Source organism: Hibiscus syriacus, unplaced genomic scaffold (assembly GCF_006381635.1).
Source record: "Hibiscus syriacus cultivar Baekdansim isolate YM2019G1 unplaced genomic scaffold, ASM638163v2 tig00110653_pilon, whole genome shotgun sequence".
Taxonomy (NCBI): Eukaryota; Viridiplantae; Streptophyta; class Magnoliopsida; order Malvales; family Malvaceae; genus Hibiscus; species Hibiscus syriacus.
Genome location: NW_024062813.1, coordinates 117049 through 138278, shown reverse-complemented (window position 1 = coordinate 138278; position 21230 = coordinate 117049). Strand labels below are relative to the sequence as shown.

Genomic DNA, 21230 nt, shown 5'->3' with positions numbered 1-21230 from the left:
GAAAAAAGATGTGAGGTCCAAATGGAATTCAATGAGTGATGCTGAAAAGGAACCTTACATCACACAGTCAAGGAATGATAGTAAGAATACAAAGAACGGAGGAAAGCACATGAAAATAAGGTATTCATTAAACTTGTAAATACGTTGATACAAATATATAAGAACTATAACATTATATATTGTTAAAAAATGTAGGAAGTGTCGACAAGATGCAGCATTAAAAGGGTGAATTTATTAATTAAACACCTTAAGGAGAAGGGTCAGTTGAATGTGCTGGGAGAAATAGGTTTTGGATCGTTGATCGGAGTAAGGGATCGACCTATTCGGAGGGAATTGTGTCGATCCTTGATGGCACAATTTGACGTTAGTCAATGTATGGCTAAGTATGGTGATTATTCATTCCCTCTGGGGGTATCAACTGCTGCAGCCGTATTGGGGGTACAAAACAAAGGCAAAAGTGTTATAGAAGTCTGTAGGAGTAAGAACTGGAAAGCACTTGCCTCCAAATATGGTTTGAATCATAAGGTGACATATGCTGAAGTTGAAGAGGATATCAAAAGTGGATCTTATTGGGGGGATGAGCTGAAGGCCCGAGTTCTATTGTACCTTGTCGGGATATTTCTTTGTCCAACGGGTGATACGTCAACGAGCAAGGAATATATGAAGCTCATTTGCGATGAAGGCTTGAAGGGTGAATTCAATTGGGCTGAATATATCCATTCGAGATTGATTGAATCAATCATCACCTTTAAAAAGGGCAGCCAGAGATACCTCAAAGGGTGCATAGCAATCTTAGAGGTAAATGAGTTGAATCACTTTTTGTGTTTTTATATAAAAATATAAATTTTATTATAAATGCAGGTTGCACTGTTCGATTTTTGGTCGGGCTGTGAGGCAGTGCCGGCTTATGAAAGAACCGGAGTGGCACGCATCCGTGCATGGGGGAAGGAAGAGGTGGTTAGAGTGATGGTGAAGTTGAAGTTGGATAGAGGGAAGAAGCAAGAAATGGTAATAAATGTAATTAAATAATATTAAGAATATAATCAATGTCTTAATATTGTAATTTAATTTTGAAGGTTATTGGCAAGGATGTAGAGGAGGCAGTGGAGGCAGAGGAGAAGAAAGGAGGGATGGTTGTATTGGGGGATGACGGTGAGTGGACGACGGTGAAGCAAAACAGAGTAACTTCGACATTTTGATGTCTGAATTGGCTGATATCAAAAAAATCCAATTTGAAATCATGCAAAGACAATCAAGAGTCGAAGAGAAACTTGATCAAGTCGTAGAGAAACTCGAGAGAGTCGAAGATACACTCGAGAGGCATAAGGGGGTAGTGGAAGGAAAAATAGATGGAGTGGTGAAAGAAGTAGAGGTGTTGAGGGGTGAAGTGGTGAAAGAAGTTGGGGTGTTAAGGGGTGATATTAAGATGGTGACGGGAGAAAAATTTGAGGGAGTGGTGAAGGAGGTTGTGGATTTGAGGAGTGAACTTACGGGGGTGAAGGGGGTGGTTGATAAATACTCGGATGAAGGAGCTCAATTGAAGGGTGAAATAAAAGAGATGAAGAGCTATGTAGAAAAAAGTACGATGAACTGAAAAAATATGAAGAAGAAAAGAGGGAGGAGGAAGAAGAAGAGATGGAAGAAATGAGGAGGAAGGAAGTCGATGTCATTTATACACCGGAGAGTGTTATAGCAGCAGTTTTGGATTCGGAATGTCCTGCACCCCAGAAGAAGAAGCAGAAGGTAAGTTTAATAAAAGAATACTTAATTTGATTTTTATTATGTTGTTGTGACAAAAATTTGTATGCAAAATTGTAGGTTGAAAAAGCGGATATTCCAAGCGGAATTGATGACATCGAAGCTGCAATTTGTGATTATTTATGGAATAGCGAGTTAGAATCGGGTAAGTGAAATATATTGTTTTGTGAGTGATATTTAAATATTTCATGACAACATATTAATCCTAATGATTCATACAATATTCTGTAATCTCAATGGGAAATCAATTCGCTACTGTATACGACGTTGCAACGTTGAAGCCTACGGAATGGGTTGGCGGTGTGGTAAGTAGAAAGTAGAAAATGTTAAAACTTATTGAATATGTTCTGATTGTGTAATTAATTTTGTTAGGTTATCGATTTGCTCGCCTGGACCATATGCTACGATTCTCAAAAGTCACTCCGAAGGATTGGCTACCTTCCATACCTCTTAGTGGTGAGTTAAATTAATAAATATTGAAAAGTAGTGTTATAGACGGTAAATTAATAATGTTTGTTGCGTAATTACAGCAACAGGCGTTGGAAGCCAACAACAAAGAAAGTGTTGAGAGTATTTCTACCTTCTGGGGTGTCATATTGGATAACTATGTGAAATTCACCGACTGTGAGAAGGTAAGACACCATACCAATTGCAAATGATGTTTTCGGATATAGAATGTTGAATTTTGTCAAATTGGGTGTGAAATTTGTTGCAGATCATGATCACAATAAACTACCATAATTCACATTGGTATCTGTTGGTGTTGGATATGGTAGATCATGTTGTAACAATATATGATAGTATGTTTACAACTGAAGCAGCTAAACAGAGAGTGAAGGATGCTAAGAGATTGGTATGTATGTTAGTTTGTTATGAAAGGACGTTATGTAAATTATAATGCATAATTTTTTGGTGCATAACTTCTTCTATTTTAATGCAGATTAAATATTAGATTCTTATAATAAGAAACGCATTTGGGTTGAGTCCTGTGGATCTCTAGGAAAGTATCCCTTGAAAAATTTCAAATTTGTGGAGCATAAGAAGAATAAGCATTGAATGGGTATGAGATGTTATCACAAATAGAAAGCTTAATTTATGCAGTATTCATCATAATTGACATGTGTGGTTTTCAAATTTTGTAACAGATATGATTGTGGCATGTATGTGATGATGTGGATGGAATCGATCGATTCTACAGGGGCAACTGGTGATTTTGTAAGTGGATAGAAAAAATCGTTTGTGGTAAAATTGTTAAAAGTCGTAGATTGAATGCTGTAGTTGACAATACTTAACGTTCTGACAATTTGAATATAGGTTGTTGGAGACTGGGATCGATCGCGAGTATTAAACGATCTCGTAAGCCACAATCAAAATGAACGAAGACAGGAGATAACAAAAGCTGCAATATTACATAAGAATAACAAAAAGATGCAATGATGTAAATGTAGGGTTAATTTTGTATAAGATTTATAATTTTGTATACGATTTATATTTTTGTATGTGAATATAATTATGAATGAGATGAGAAAAGTTAGCAGTATGTTGTTGTACATGTTTCTTATACACATTAAGGGTCATGTTGATACTTGGAAGTAAAAGGCAAATTTACAATATGGCCAACAGGGTGCACCATAAAGTGTCGATCCATCTATAAAAAAGTGTCGATCCCAAAATCATCGAACCCAAAGTATAATGTAATATGTAATTTTTCAATCTAACCGTACAATTATACCGGTTTTATGAGAGAATATGTCTAAATAATGTGTCGACACTAATATAGTTTGTGTCGATATTTTTTTCCCAAAATGAATGGAAAACAGGGTGCACCCATAAAGTGTCGATCCATATATAAAAAGTGTCGATCCCAAAATCATCGAACCCAAAAGTATAATGTAATATGTAATTTTTCAATCTAACCGGTACAATTATACCGGTTTTATGAGAGAATATGTCTAAATAATGTGTCGACACTAATATAGTTTGTGTCGATATTTTTTTTCCAGAATGAATGGAAAACAGGGTGCACCCATAAAGTGTCGATCCATATATAAAAAGTGTCGATCCCAAAATCATCGAACCCAAAAGTATAATGTAATATGTAATTTTTCAATCTAACCGGTACAATTATACCGGTTTTATAAGAGAATATGTATAAATAATGTGTCGACACTAATATAGTTTGTGTCGATATTTTTTCCCAGAATGAATGGAAAACAGGGTGCACCCATAAAGTGTCGATCCATATATAAAAAGTGTCGATCCCAAAATCATCGAACCCAAAAGTATAATGTAATATGTAATTTTTCAATCTAACCGGTACAATTATACCGGTTTTATGAGAGAATATGTATAAATAATGTGTCGACACTAATATAGTTTGTGTCGATATTTTTTTCCAGAATGAATGGAAAACAGGGTGCACCCATAAAGTGTCGATCCATATAAAAAGTGTCGATCCCAAAATCATCGAACCCAAAAGTATAATGTAATATGTAATTTTTCAATCTAACCGGTACAATTATACCGGTTTTATGAGAGAATATGTATAAATAATGTGTCGACACTAATATAGTTTGTGTCGATATTTTTTTCCAGAATGAATGGAAAACAGGGTGCACCCATAAAGTGTCGATCCATATAAAAAGTGTCGATCCCAAAATCATCGAACCCAAAAGTATAATGTAATATGTAATTTTTCAATCTAACCGGTACAATTATACCGGTTTTATGAGAGAATATGTCTAAATAATGTGTCGACACTAATATAGTTTGTGTCGATATTTTTTCCAGAATGAATGGAAAACAGGGTGCACCCATAAAGTGTCGATCCATATATAAAAAGTGTCGATCCCAAAATCATCAAACCCAAAAGTATAATGTAATATGTAATTTTTCAATCTAACCGGTACAATTATACCGGTTTTATGAGAGAATATGTCTAAATAATGTGTCGACACTAATATAGTTTGTGTCGATATTTTTTTCCAGAATGAATGGAAAACAGGGTGCACCCATAAAGTGTCGATCCATATATAAAAAGTGTCGATCCCAAAATCATCGAACCCAAAAGTATAATGTAATATGTAATTTTTCAATCTAACCGGTACAATTATACCGGTTTTATGAGAGAATATGTCTAACTAATGTGTCGACACTAATATAGTTTGTGTCGATACTAATTTAAATATCAAGTGTTTTCCACCGTTTACGATATATAATACTCTTAATCGAGAAACCCTAAACGTAAAGGCAAGCAGGCAGATCTTCCTCTTTCTTCTACCGTTATCATAAGTGACGATCAGATATTCAGGTAAATTTATCGATATTTTATGGGTTTGATTGATTTCTATATTGGAGTTTTTATCCTGAATGTGTTTGTGTTCCATTGTAATAGGGGTAGCATCCAACCAAAATGGCTCCAAAACGTCAACGTCAGAAGCGAGGTCTTTCTCAAAGCTCTTCTCAACCCAGTTCTTCTCAACCACCTCCTTCTGTAACAAACGATTCTTCTGAGGAAATCAGGTCCTTCGAAACTCTGAACTTTAGATCCGACATGGAGAAACAAAGATGGCAGACGAGTTTTAAAGTAAGGAAGATTCGTCCCGAACGTGTCATTGACCTGGGTTTCTTGTTTGATGATAAATATGCATTTAGTTTTAAATCCACATTTACATCTTGGGGTTGGCTTGAATTCCTTGGTGTAGAACCAAGATATTATCCCAACCTAGTTAGAGTATTCTACAACAATGCTTCCTTACAGCACGAGCCTAATAAGACTAATATAATAGGAATTAATACACATGTCATGGGGAAGGATATGTATATATCTCCAGAAACTATTGCGGAGGGTTTAGGTGTAGCGAATACAAGGGATTCAGATGAAAATGGTGTAGATTGGTCTACAATTAAACGGGTTACTAGAAATAGCCCAATTCACCTCGATGTAGAGTCGAGAGTGTTTCACAAAATGCTCACATGGTATATCCGGCCTAGTGGGGGAAAACATTCAACGCTTCGAGACACGATTATTGGTGGATAGCAAGTATAAATCCAAAACGGCTCCAAACATTGCAAAACTCATATTTAATACAATTGTATATATGGTCACAAAGGGAGCAACAATTTCAACTACACTACCATATGGATGTGTCATCACCCATCTGTTGAATAAGAAGGAAGTTGATTTTTCGCATGACGCCCCTGTTCGATTAACCCGCAAGATTGACATGGTATTTATTAAAAAAGCGGGATATGATTTTGTTGAAAAACTCGGTTGGAAGCGTGTCAAGGAGGTCGGATTAGATCAAGAGAGGGAGGAAATGGACCCCGTTGGCCATGAAGAAGAGCAACCAAGTGGAGACGCAATGATGGAAGAAGCTCCAGTTGCAGAGGATGTCACAATTAAGACCGTGATGGAATACATGGTCAATTTTCGGGAGCATATTGATTCCGTTGTGAGTGGAATGCGATCCGATATTTCATCATTGCAACGTGAAGTCTCCATGTTGCGTAACGAATTACGTCAACGACATCAAACGAGTTAGGTAATTCATTATCTATGTTTCTTAACATTTACACGTTCTGAACTTTATTTTATTTTCTTTTAACAGATGTGGACAACCAAGCGGTCGCAGAAGATGAAGCTAACGATGAAGATGACGATGATGATGACGATGATGATGATGATGATGATGAAGATGATGATCCAAACAAGTATATCGTGTCTGCAACGCCGCCTTCAAGAAAACTTTTAATTTTGATCTCAATGGTGTCCTTGCCTACATCCCAAGACTGCCGGCAGGTTTTAATTCTATTCTTTTGTATCCATTATTTTAACATATAAGCGTAGAACTTTAATCTCATTTCTTCATGTTGTAGATGTTGTCCTCAGAAGAGGATTATTTGAATTTATGCAATTTTGTGTCGACAATTTTGTTGTTGCCCTTTGGTCTTCAAAGATGAGGTTAGAACATGTTTGAGGCAATTGAATTACTGTAGTCAAAATCGTTAATATACATTTGAATGTTAACATTCAAACTTGATTACAATCTCAGGCATAACGTCGACCGTGTACTTGAGAAACTACCTGTATTTTCCGAGCATTTTCTATTCGTGTGGGTAAGATGAATGTCATTACAGTTTGCTGACTTTTCGTTGTCTATGATTCCTACATATTTATGTTCGACTGTTTGTGAACATGATCAAAAAAAATGCAAAACATACGATTCTGTTACCTACTGTAAAGATCTCAATGATGTTTGGAACGCGTGTCCAGATTTTAACGAGCTAAATACACTTTTGGTCGATGATTCAGCGAAAAAAATGATTTATAATCCGGTAAGTTGCATTTATGCAATATGTTTTTCCAGTTGAACAGGTGTTCAGACATTGATTATTTTAACAACTTATGTGTTTATAGAAATACAATTACATATGTCCACATACCTTTGACGCTGCTTCCCATTCGAACGACAAAGCTCTAGGTATGACACAAATTTATTCATGCTTATGCGAATTTAATTTATTGTTAGTAAAATTGCACCTCATTAGTTTGATAATTGAAATTATTTATGTATGTCCTCCGAAAAAGGCGGAAACATACGAGAGTATTTGGAAAATTTGTTGAAGGCCTCTAATGTTCCAGACTTCGTTAGAAACAACCCTTTTTCATCGGATTAATTTTGTTTGTCGGTACATTATTTGAACATCTTGTGTATTTATATTTTGGTGTGATATATTGTGTATATACATTTGAGTGTCTATACTTTTTTAATATATTGTAAAGTATCTATCCTTTTTATAAAAGTGTCTATACTTTTTCCACTGTGGAAAACATTAATTTAAGGTTATCTTTTGAGTGAGTTTTAAGATATTAATTTAGTAATTATAGGCGTCTAATGATTTATTTTACGTTACGGTATATATTATTATTAAATTAAAAATTCTTAATATTATTTTATAAAATATCAAAACAATCAACTAATTTTTGTTGCAAATGAAATTATTAAATTAATTGTAGGTGGAAAACATGAAACATACTTAAAAAATATTGAAACATAAATTACATATCTTTAAAAAAAGTATCGATCATTTTTATAAAAAGTATGGACACTTTCAACATATTATAATAAAATAGGTAATTTTGTAATATAACCGGTATAAATATACCGGTTTTATGCGCGAATAGGTCTACAACCTATATCGACACTTTTTAATATTGTGTCGGTACTTTATGTCCATATTGGAAGAAAAATGTGTCGATACGATTTAAAAAAGTGTCGACATTTACACATCGGAACCCATAATTATAATGTAATAGATAATTTGTAATATAACCGGTATAAATATACCGGTTTTATGCGCGAATAGGTCTACAACCTATATCGACACTTTTTAATATTGTGTCGGTACTTTATGTCCATATTGGAAGAAAAATGTGTCGATACGATTTAAAAAAGTGTCGACATTTACACATCGGAACCCATAATTATAATGTAATAGATAATTTTATAATATAACCGGTATAAATATACCGGTTTTATGCGCGAATAGGTCTACACCTATATCGACACTTTTTAATATTGTGTCGGTACTTTATGTCCATATTGGAAGAAAAATGTGTCGATACGATTTAAAAAAGTATCGACATTTACACATCGGAACCCAGATTTATAATGTAATAGATAATTTTGTAATATAACCGGTATAAATATACCGGTTTTATGCGCGAATAGGTCTACAACCTATATCGACACTTTATAATATTGTGTCGGTACTTTATGTCCAGATTGGAAGAAAAATGTGTCGATACCATTTAAAAAAGTGTCGGTAATTTTAAGTAACGCGGTTTTTCTTCCTTCATTCAAAATTTATATGTACATACAATAGGAGTCATGTTGATACTTACGATATATTATATGGAGATCGTTGTCATTCCATTCCGTCTTCGAAAAAATCAGTTGATGTAGGCTGTGTGCTTGTACTCAAACTGAGCTTGACTTGAGGACATGTTAGTTTGTTATGCCCCTCACCGTTGCAGTACCCACATCGCCTAATTTTCTTCTCGACCTTGTTCTTTGGCACTTCTTTTCGCTTGCGTTGTTTTCGTTGAGGGTCACGAACATTGTTTACTACAATGCTCTGGTTGACTGAATGATTCAAACCAAACGAGTTTTCTAATTCTTCTATTAGTTTTTTCATCTCATCTCTTGCGGTTTTGAAAGACTCGTCTGTCTTTGATGCAATGTAGCATAACCTACTTGACGTTGAACGTAGAGCAACGAACCTTGCCATTTGCATCACTTCTAGAGACACATTCAAATCAACATAGCTGGGTGCAGAAGCCTTCGCATCATTAGTCCACCTACTTTGAATCAAAGTCCCGGGCAAATATGTGTAGTCCAATTGCTTCAAAATGTGAAGTTGATGGCGACACGGAAGTCCAACGGTCTCAAATTTTGCAGGAGCAAATTAGAGTTTTCGTACGAGAATCAAAACTAATTTCAAATTTCCTATTTTTTTCTGCGTACTTTGACAAAATATAATGTTGACATTCATCTGATAAGGACTTAATCTCTTCCTCAATCCGGTACAATGTCTCCCGTATAAGTTCATCTTGGAACACACGAAAAGATTCGCGGGTAAAAATTGCAGCGACATGGCTTTCAAGGTCGACCAGTTTTGTGATCTGGAAGGGCTTCGTATGGGAACTTAAGTAATCCGCTTTCAACTCGTTCATACGCATTCTACTAATTCCATCTTCAATTGCACGAACAACATCTAAATATGTCTTCTTGTGTTTCAGTGCAATAGCTAGTGAAGCATTCATAGACTCGCACCTTTGTGTAGAGCGAATATTGGCAAAGAAATGACCGGTTAGATATGCTTGTGCCCATAAGTGTCGTGTATTTCCCTTCTCAATCACCCATGGATGCTTTTGGACGTTGAATTCTGAAACAATCGAACGCCATTGAATATCAAATTCCTTGGTTGTCCACCAGGAAGCCATGCATTTTGAGAATGCTGCTGTAAACTTTGGGTCACCAATGTTAGCTTGTGCATTGCGAGAAAGATGCCAAGAACATAATCTGTGCTTAGCATAAGGGATAACAGATTTGATAGCCCTCTGCATTGCCCTATCCCCATTTGGTGCATAACTACATATTTAGGTATATACATCTTTTGAGTGAGTTTTAAGATATTAATTTAGTAATTATAGGCGTCTAATGATTTATTTTTTACGTTACGGTATATATTATTATTAAATTAAAAACAATAAACATATATATTACATATTTATTATTATCTTTGGTTAATGTTGTTAAATTTAAATTCTAAATAATATTTTATAAAATATCAAAACAATCAAATAATTTTTTGTGTAAATGAAATTATTAAATTAATATTGTAGGTGGAAAACATGAAACACTGTTAAAAAAATTGAAACATAAATTACATAACTTTTAAAAAAAGTATCGATCCTTTTTATAAAAAGTATGGACACTTTCAATATAATAGGTAAACATATGATGTAATAGGTAGCCCTTATATAATGTAATAGGTATCGTTTATATAATGTAATAGGTAGTGGTTATATTGTAAAGTGTCTATCCTTTTTATAAAAGTGTCCATACTTTTTTCACTGTGGAAAACATTAATTTAAGGTTATGTTTTGAGTGAGTTTTAAGATATTAATTTAGTAATTATAGGCGTCTAATGATTTATTTTTTACGTTACGATATATTATTATTAAATTAAAAATTCTAAATATTATTTTATAAAATATCAAAACAATCAAATAATTTTTTGTGCAAATGAAATTATTAAATCAAATAATTCAAATTGAAAATTAAACAACAAATCAATTAAACATTGTTGTGGGTACATTAATTGAACATTGTTATGGGTACATTATTTGGAAAAATAATGTTCCGGACTTTGTTAGAAATAACTCTTTTTCATTGGATTAATTTCGTTTTTGTGGGTACATTATTTGAACATTGTTATATATAAATTTGTTGTGTAAGTATGTTTTGGTTTGATTATATTGTATGTATATTTTCATTCAGTTGAGATGGGTTATGTATAACAAAACAATCTATCTCGCATGTGAGTACTTTATTCCAACTATGTGACAAGTGTGACAACTCCATCAACTCACAACTCAGCTTTGAACTCAATCAATATTGTCTTTTAGCTTGATGGTTCATAAAGCATGTTACTTGAACAGTATGAATCAATTATGCAATTTTCATGTTCAATTTAACACTGCATTTCAAATTCATTTCATATGTAATTGGAGTTTGAATTTAAATTTCAATTGAGTTTGAATTTCAATATATATTTCGGCTCCACTATAAATATTAGCCCAAGCCAATATGCATGTTATCATTGATTATTCCTAATTTCCATTGTTTTTTCCAACGTATAAACGCGAGGGAAATCCCGACCATTTTATTTTTTGGTCAACTTTAAAGCGTCAGAAACGTTTCGGGCGTATGATCTGGGTGGTATACAAGAAATGTAACAAATAGCAACTAAAATCATAAGTTGAGTACCACCCAAATCATAAGTCTGAAATACTTCCGATGCTCATCAAAATCCAAAGCTCATATGGTGCCAAGCAAAAGGAAATCAAAATCCAAATCTCATATGATGCCAAGCAAAAGGAAATCAAAATCTACAACTTGAGTTTGAACATTGATATGATATGTTCAGTTGTTATCATGTTGGGATTTTCTCGTTTTTGATTGCTTTGATAGTTGTTCTCTTGCTTCTTCAAGTTCTTAAGGTTATCCTTTGAGTGAGTTTTAAGATATTAATTTAGTAATTATAAGCGTCTAATGATTTATTTTTTACGTTACGATATATTATTATTAAATTAAAAATTCTAAATAATATTTTATAAAATATCAAAACAATCAAATAATTTTTTGTGTAAATGAAATTATTAAATTAATATTGTAGGTGGAAAACATGAAACACTGTTAAAAAAATTGAAACATAAATTACATAACTTTTAAAAAAAGTATCGATCATTTTTATAAAAAGTATGAACACTTTCAATATAATAGGTAAACATATGATGTAATAGGTAGCGCTTATATAATGTAATAGGTATCGTTTATATAATGTAATAGGTAGTGGTTATATTGTAAAGTGTCTATCCTTTTTATAAAAGTGTCCATACTTTTTTCACTGTGGAAAACATTAATTTAAGGTTATCTTTTGAGTGAGTTTTAAGATATTAATTTAGTAATTATAGGCGTCTAATGATTTATTTTTTTCGTTACGATATATATTATTAAATTAAAAATTCTAAATATTATTTTATAAAATATCAAAACAATCAAATAATTTTTTGTGCAAATGAAATTATTAAATTAATATTGTAGGTGGAAAACATGAAACACTATTAAAAAATTGAAACATAAATTACATAATTTTAAAAGAAGTATCGATCCTTTTATAAAAAGTATGGACACTTTCAATATAATATAATGTAATAGGTAAATTTGCAATGCTCACTGTGGAAAACATTAATTTAAGGTTATCTTTGAGTGAGTTTTAAGATATTAATTTAGTAATTATAGGCGTCTAATGATTTATTTTTTTCGTTACGATATATATTATTAAATTAAAAATTCTAAATATTATTTTATAAAATATCAAAACAATCAAATAATTTTTTGTGCAAATGAAATTATTAAATCAATATTGTAGGTGGAAAACATGAAACACTATTAAAAAAATTGAAACATAAATTACATAACTTTAAAAGAAGTATCGATCCTTTTTATAAAAAGTATGGACACTTTCAATATAATATAATGTAATAGGTAAATTTGCAATGCTCACTGTGGAAAACATTAATTTAAGGTTATCTTTTGAGTGAGTTTTAAGATATTAATTTAGTAATTATAGGCGTCTAATGATTTATTTTTTACGTTACGATATATATTATTATTAAATTAAAAATTTTAAATAATATTTTATAAAATATCAAAACAATCAAATAATTTTTTGTACAAATGAAATTATTAAATTAATATTGTAGGTGGAAAACATGAAACACTATTAAAAAAAATTGAAACATAAATTACATAACTTTAAAAGAAATATCGATCCTTTTTATAAAAAGTATGGACACTTTCAATATAATATAATGTAATAGGTAAATTTGCAATGCTATCGGTATAAATATACCGGTTTACTTATAAAATAGGTAAATATAAGCACTACCTATTACATTATATAAGCGCTACCTAGTATGTTATTGTACTTTATAATATTTCCGGTTAAATAATATAACATAACCGGTCTAAATTTTAACCGGTCACTTATTTAACCGGTCACGCCGTATATTAACCGTTTTTTAGGCCGCACCGCAGAACTACCCCTCATTTATTCCTTTTGATTTCCCCCAACTCCTTCAAGCTCAGACTCAGATCACTCACTTCACAAGTTTCTTTTCTCCATTCTATTTCTCTTTCTCCTCAATCCTCTTTTCACATAATTGTCTTTTATGTTTTGTGTGTGTTTTTTTAAGATTTATTATCTTTCCTTGTAATATCATTTGAGAAGAGTTAAAGATCTTTATTGTTTTTTTTAAATTCTTCTTCTTCTTCCGATATGGTTAACATTTTAGTTCTTCTTCACGTTTCTGTGGTTGATTCTTGAAAAAGAACCAGCTTTTGGCCGATGCTACTGTTTCCGGGCTCTCTTTTCTGAGAGAGCCTTTCAACAGCGATATCCTGCTTGTTCCATAGCATTAAGATCAAGATTTATTGGCTTTGTGCTTTCAAACCCCTTTTGAAAGTTGGATCTTTGGGGCAGATTTTAACCCTTTTTTTCTTCTTTGATTTCACTAGCTTGTTCACCATCAGTTAAAGAAAGGGAAAAACCCACAAAAAAGCATCCGCTTGGCTTTTATTTGAGGCTGTTTCGAATCAAAACTCCTCATTTTAGCGTATTATTTCTCTCCCTCCCTCCCTTTAGTTATATATATATATATATTACAGAAAAAAGACGTACTTTACTAAGAAACAAAGTGATATTATTTGTGAAGCCAAATCCTCCCAAACAAGCTCCCACAGCTTTCTTTCACTCTCTCCCACCGAGTTTCTTTGTCTAATAAGTTCTCATATATATAAAGAAAGATTGTTTCTTTCAGTCTTGGTTTTAACTAGGAATGGCTATGGCGGTGGCCCAACACAGGGAGAGCAGCAGTGGAAGTAGCATCGACAAACATCTCGATGCTGGCAAGTATGTTAGGTACACAGATGAGCAAGTCGAAGCTTTGGAACGAGTCTATGCTGAGTGCCCCAAGCCCAGTTCCTTACGCAGGCAACAGTTAATAAGGGAATGCCCCATTCTTTCTAACATTGAACCTAAACAGATCAAAGTTTGGTTTCAGAATCGGAGGTAAGCAAACTTGATCTTACTTTTGTTTTCCATTATGGTTGTTACAATGTTTAAAAAAAAAAACTGGGGTCCCTTTTCCCCCCTTTTGGAGTTGGAAAATTTATGGGGTTGCCATTGGGGTGTGCAGGTGCAGAGAGAAGCAAAAAAAGGAGTCTTCTAGTCTGCAGACTGTGAATAGAAAATTAACAGCAATGAACAAGCTGTTGATGGAGGAGAATGATAGGTTGCAAAAACAGGTGTCTCAGCTGGTCTGTGAGAATGGGTATATGAAGCAACAACTGCATACTGTAAATGTATCTTCTTCTGGTCTCTCTCTCTGGTTGTTTCTCTTCAATTCCCATTACAAAATTGTATCCATATGGTTATTGTTGCGAAAACCCATGCCCTTACTGTGCATTTTAAGTTGATTTTTTTAGCTGTTGATATAGCAATTTGATTTGTCTTATGCCTTCTTTTGGTGCTAGACATTATATATAGATCTTTGTGGCATACTAATTAAAGCGTTTACTGTGTCTTATGCTCCCTATGCGTTGTTTGCCTCTATTTTTCTATATATATACATATACATGTTCACACTTCTCTTGTAATTAAAACATTTCCTGTTACTCTGTGATACAGAACTGTTTTTGAGCAATTTCTATAAACAAATATTATGCATTTTCCGTGGTCCCTTTGTATGTGTTTTGACATTATTGTTGTTTATTTTGGATTTTTAACAGGTACCTGCAGCTGATGCAAGTGGTAATTCCTTGGTCACCACTCCTCATCATTCACTGCGAGATGCCAATAGCCCCGCTGGGTAAGTTCAGTTTTAACTATAATGAACCTGTTCTTTATCTCTCTATCTCTATGTGCACGTGCTACCGTGCATCTATATATATATATATTTGAATAAATTCTGTGTATTTTGTCATGGTCTTGGCAGACTAATCTCCATTGCAGAGGAGACCTTGGCAGAGTTCCTTTCCAAGGCTACGGGAACTGCTGTCGATTGGGTCCAGATGCCTGGGATGAAGGTCAGTGCCTTATACCAATGATGTTTTCCTTTATCCGGTCGTCAAGTTTTTATATGCATCTAGTGGTATTGTTCGTCTATTTTAAAAAATTCAGAAGTCTCTCTGAGCCTATTTGTTCAAAACTGTTGTCAGCCTGGTCCGGATTCGGTTGGGATATTTTCCATTTCCCAAAGTTGTAGTGGAGTGGCAGCTCGAGCCTGTGGTCTTGTAAGTTTAGAACCTATAAAGGTATGGATTCCGATGTCATTATAAATAATTTAGACATTTTGTTATTGTATGATACTTATTTGATCTGAAGTCTGAGCAACACAATTAAACTGTTTTTAATAGATTGTGGAGATTCTTAAAGATCGTCCATCTTGGTCCCGGGACTGTCGGAACCTTGAAGTTTTTACCATGTTTCCAGCTGGCAATGGCGGAACAATTGAGCTTGTATACACACAGGTGAAGAAGAATGATTTTACTATATATTAATTTATATACGAGTGAATGTTTACTCTCTTTTCATGAGGAATTACTAAAATAAGAACTGTTTTAGACATTTGCTCCGACTACGCTGGCTCCTGCAAGGGACTTTTGGACTCTAAGATACACTACAACTTTAGAGAATGGAAGTCTTGTGGTATGCACATCTTGCACTTGTTATTTATTTAAATAGCATAAAGCATTACTAAATATGGGTATTAAGAAAGTTAGGTTGAAGTATAGCATTGTATGGTACTTGCTGAGCATCTCCATTGCTTATGTGACCGTCTCAATGATTATTTGGTTTGAGGAGTTTTGCTTTTCATTAATTTTTTCCCTCTCTATTTTCCAAGGTCTGTGAGAGGTCACTTTCTGGTTCGGGTGCTGGCCCAAGTGCAGCAGCTGCAGCTCAATTTGCGAGAGCTGAAGTGCTTCCTAGTGGTTATTTAATTAGGCCTTGTGAGGGTGGTGGGTCAATTATCCATATTGTCGACCACCTGAATCTTGAGGTACAACTTCTTAATAGTAGGTACTTTCACGGCATATTTAGACGCCTTTCTTGTGGCAGACCTGATCTGTAAACACCTTATTGCAGGCATGGAGTGTGCCGGAGGTGCTGCGCCCACTTTATGAATCATCTAAAGTAGTTGCTCAGAAAATGACAATTGCGGTGAGTAGATTCTTCAGTAAGGTGATAAAAAAAATTCAATTAAATGTGCACCACAAATTGATTAACATGGCTGATTCATGTTTTACGAATCCTATTGGGTACTGACTAATGACTATTACCAAACATTGAGAGTTTCTTTTGATTTTCTTTTGTATTGCCTCAAAAGGCATTTCTAAAGGTACTGACTATTTGATCTCTGCAAAGGCACTGCGCTACATCAGGCAGATTGCTCAAGAGACGAGTGGTGAGGTGGTTCACAGTCTCGGCCGGCAACCAGCCGTACTAAGAACTTTTAGCCAAAGATTAAGCAGGTAGCTAAAAGGACTATTTTAAATCCTTGTTAGTTTGGATTGTGAGTTCGAATGCGCAAAAGAATTGTGCAGCATCCGTGTTTGTGTGTTATGCCCCATAATTTAGTTGGTATGTGTGTGTTTATATACTTGTAGAGGCTTCAATGATGCAATAAATGGATTCAGCGATGATGGATGGTCAATACTAAATTGTGATGGAACTGAGGATGTGATAATTACAATCAATTCAAGCAAGAGCTTTGGCAGGACTTCTCATCCTGCCACTGTTTTTTCGTTCCTTGGGGGTGTTCTGTGTGCAAAGGCATCCATGTTGATTCAAGTAAGTTCTAGAAAACCCCTAAAAATGGAAAACTGTTTTCTTATTCTATGAGAAAGTTTCCATATTCGATATCACTTATACCATTTCTTTTTTCATTGCAACTGGCAGTTAAGTTTTAGTTGAAAAGATAAACTTTGTTTCCGCACGCAAGTTTAAGCCTTCTCCATACCATGTCTTTGACTTCGAAATTATGGGACTATGTACCTTATTACTACCATTATTGTTTTTTCAGAATGTTGGTCCAGCTGTGCTTGTACGTTTCCTGAGGGAGCATCGCTCGGAGTGGGCTGATTTCAATGTCGATGCTTATTGTGCTGCGTCGTTGAAGGCTGGAACAAATGCTTATCCTGGAATGAGACCTACAAGGTTTACGGGGAGTCAGATCATCATGCCACTTGGACACACCGTTGAACATGAGGAGGTATGTCTTCTATGTGGTCATACAGTTCCTCTGTTCTATTCTCTTGTTTTCAACTGAAAGTGTCATCGATTCGCATCTGTCCAAGAAGCTTTGCTCATGCTGCATTTATCATTTATCAGATACTTGAAGTTATAAGACTTGAAGGCCAGTCTTTTGTGCAAGAAGATGCCTTCGCGTCAAGGGACATTCATCTATTGCAGGTGATTTTCTGATGATGCCTTGTTGAATGTTGGTGTCCATTTTCATGTTAAATCGGAAATATAATACCTGACACTTCCATTTTACTGATTTTTCAACATGTTTAATATGAAAGTTGAAACCAATTCGTTTCTATTACTTGTAACCGCTTGGAACTGCATTTGCAGTAAAAAGTAGTTAAACATCTTGTTCTTTCTTTTAACATCTTCGATTTGTATTATAAATTGCATCCCGATTAATTACTTTGATTAATTCTCATTGATATTGTAATTGCAACATTTAAAATGCCTTTTTATGGATCAACCTTTTGTGGGAGAGTCTGATTTATAGAACTAGATTTATGTTCTTCCAGCTAATGATATATCATAATTTCGGTTTATTTGAATTGCCTTCATATTTGCCGTTCTATATGATGTCCTGAATGTGTCCCAGATGTTTGCTGATATATTTACTTTATTCATATTACCATCTTTGCAGGTATGTAGTGGAATTGATGAGAATGCTGTGGGAGCCTGTTCGGAGCTCGTCTTTGGCCCAATTGATGAGATGTTTCCAGATGATGCTCCCTTGCTACCTTCAGGATTCCGTGTTATTCCTTTGGATTCAAAACCAGTTAAGTTTCCCGTCTTTCACCTGAACTTTTCACAGTTTTTTCCATCAACATTATTCAGCTTTTCGTCGGTCTTTAAGACAAAACAAGATACTGATGGTGTTATTATTCAGTCTGATCCACAGGATTCATTCATTGCAAATCGGACTTTGGATCTGGCTTCTAGTCTCGAAGTAGGACCGGCAATAAATCATGCTGCAGGAGATGCTCCGTCTTGTCAGAGCACAAGATCAGTGTTGACAATTGCCTTCCAGTTTCCATTTGAAAGCAATCTTCAGGAAAACGTTGCAAACATGGCACGTCAATATGTCCATAGTGTCATTTCTTCTGTCCAGAGGGTTGCCATGGCCATATCTCCAGCTGGATTGAACCCAGCTGTTGGACCAAAGCTATCTCCAGGCTCTCCAGAAGCACTTACACTGGCTCAATGGATTTGCCGGAGCTACAGGTGAGTTGCTTTATTGTTTGTGTGTATTGTAGCTTTTGCTAACATGCTTCACTGGAAACTATAAGTGATGTTGGTTTACCGAATTAGCTCATTCATCCTTTTCCCGGCTAGTTGCTGATGTGTCGTTTTCATTTGTTTTTACTCAGTTACTATTTAGGGATGGAGTTGTTGAGGTCTGAATCACTTGGAGGTGACTCGATATTGAAGAATATCTGGCAACATCGGGATGCAATATTGTGTTGTTCGTTGAAGGTATAATCAAATCTCAGTTGAAGAACTCTAGAATAATAAAAGTTGTTCAAACCGAGTAATCTTATTCTGTTTTGTTTTGCAGTCACAACCGGTTTTCATATTTGCAAATCAAGCTGGGCTCGACATGCTCGAGACAACTCTAGTGGCTCTACAAGACATCACTTTGGACAAATTGTTTGATGAGTCTGGACGCAAGGCATTGTGCTCTGATTTTGCCAAGTTAATGCAGCAGGTGAGTCCTAACCTCTTGCTGTTAAACTGGCATTGTTTCATTTCGGAGATTGATATTAACTTCTCACAGTAGTTGACCCGAGTTAAATATTTGGCTGAGCTAATAAAAGGGATGCTGTAATTTGTCTAGTAAATATATGATTGGCCTAAAGATTTCAACTTTGATAACAGGGATTTGCTTGCTTGTCGGCTGGAATCTGCATGTCAACAATGGGACGCCATGTTTCATATGAACAAGCTTTTGCCTGGAAAGTCCTCGAAGCTGATGAGACCACTGTCCATTGCCTGGCCTTCTCGTTTGTTAACTGGTCTTTTGTGTGAAATACATTTCACTGGAATTTATTTTGTCCGAAAACCGATCTTTCCCCCTAGCTGCCCATGGAAAATGGAAATGATGAACAAATCAGAAAAAAAGAAGAAAAAGTAAAATGAAATGAACAGGAAAAAACAAAGTTTTTGTAATATGGAAGGCACCCAGTTCAGGTTTTGCATTTGATTAATTTAATTAAATTTTTTTAGTGCATGTTTAACCCACAAGTCTGCATTTCATCAGGCAATGTTGGGATTTTCCCCAGGATTCATGCACTGGTTGTATGTATACATAGGACTAAAAAGCACTATTGTACTCGTAAATATGATCTAGAGTTGGAATCCAGCAATTGGTAACCAGAAGAGTAGTAACAAATTTGAACCACAAACAAACCATCTAGCATTGAAGAATATACGTGTTTTACATTAATGCGATCAATCTCCAAAAGATGCATATTGAAGTAACTGGTATGCATAATGTTCTAGCCCAGATATTCGTCTATCAAACCGATTTACGGTAGAAACTATACAACTACAAAAGTAGACAACCAAGTTTTCGATTCCAAGGCATCCAAGAGGATATCTATACTTGAAATAACAATAAAAAATAAAAATGCTTCACATATGGTTACTCTTTTCTACTTCATTTTCCCCTTGTCACCTGTCTATCTGGATGCTTCACATATTGTATAATTCAAAGATGGGTAATATTATCTAAAAATATTCAACTATTTTATGAACTGGGTTAAACTAACCATTAGATTTTTGGGTAAACTACACATTTAGTACCTAAATTATCAGTTTTGGTCTGTTTTAGTACCTAAACTTTCAATTTTTTCAAAACCATACCTAACGTTTAGTTTTTGTTTCATTTTAGTACTCTACTGTTAAAAACTTAACGCGTTTAGTACCTAAACTATCAGTTTTGGTCCGTTTTAGTACCTAAGCTTTCAGTTTTTTTTTCTTCAAAACTTGACGTTAAGTTTTTCACTGGGGTACTAATATGAAATAAAAACTAAACTTTAGGTATGATTTTGAAAAAAAATTAAAAGTTCAGGTACTCAAATGGATCAAAACTGATAATTTAGGTACTAAACGTGTAATTTACCCTAGATTTTTATTGTATTGTATATGAAAGATTAAATTCTTATTTTTCTAAAAAATCAACTATAATCATTAGTTTTATTAAATAAATAATAAAATTATAAGGAAAATCTACAAAAATTGTAACAAATCAAATCAAATCAAAAGATAATAAACATTTAATCATATGCAAAACCACATCTTTTTAGGCATTATAATGACAACAATACTTATTCAAAATAAAACTCATTGTATATAATCTGTAATATCTTTAGAACAATATACATAGAAACTGATGCATGAATCAACTTCAGAAAAAGAAATACGATGATCAAAGCTGTTCTTTTTTCTGTTTATACAAATCACCAAGTTGTTAAAAGCTTTAGCCAAACGATTATATTGACGAAATAACTACATTCTTTGCGCTACGCCAACCGAGGAATACACGACTTTATTAACTAAATATTGTATTACAAAACAAAGTTGCTTCATGGTCCCAAAAACAAGAACCATAACAAGTGCAGAAGATGTTCCCTGCTTCCCATACTTGGTCTATTGAAGCACGCGGACAGTTCTCATCACAATTGCAGTCTATTCGTTTCGGACCGGCCAGCTAGATGCTCTTCCACAATACGGATACAAACTCTTTAATTTCGGAACGAATAACACTTAAATTTCTTTTGTTAGAATTGACAAAATCGAAAACTTTCACGATT

At 34.2% G+C, this 21230-nt stretch overlaps 1 protein-coding gene across 1 annotated transcript; it reads left to right on the top strand.

Moving 5' to 3' along the window:
• The first annotated feature begins 13666 nt into the window (after positions 1-13666).
• On the top strand, positions 13667-19445 carry LOC120137208 (homeobox-leucine zipper protein REVOLUTA-like). The gene is made up of 19 exons (XM_039153015.1): positions 13667-13862; positions 13910-14181; positions 14309-14474; positions 14901-14980; positions 15107-15197; positions 15330-15425; positions 15528-15641; positions 15736-15819; positions 16016-16171; positions 16258-16332; positions 16537-16643; positions 16779-16962; positions 17195-17383; positions 17503-17583; positions 18059-18193; positions 18305-18639; positions 18786-18891; positions 18974-19123; positions 19294-19445. Exons 2-19 carry the CDS (start codon positions 13949-13951, stop codon positions 19441-19443), a joined length of 2532 nt encoding a protein of 843 aa, XP_039008946.1. The 5' UTR covers positions 13667-13862; positions 13910-13948; the 3' UTR covers positions 19444-19445.
• The last annotated feature ends 1785 nt before the right edge of the window (positions 19446-21230 follow it).

What these genes read in the sequence shown, in the direction of transcription:
- LOC120137208 (XM_039153015.1), top strand. Translation starts at nt 13,949, where the DNA reads ATGGCTATGGCGGTGGCCCAACACAGGGAGAGCAGCAGTGGAAGTAGC. An exon ending in TAAGTTTAGAACCTATAAAG is followed by an intron (nt 15,426 to 15,527) that starts GTATGGATTCCG and finishes TGTTTTTAATAG; the next exon opens with ATTGTGGAGATTCTTAAAGA. An exon ending in GGGACATTCATCTATTGCAG is followed by an intron (nt 17,584 to 18,058) that starts GTGATTTTCTGA and finishes CCATCTTTGCAG; the next exon opens with GTATGTAGTGGAATTGATGA.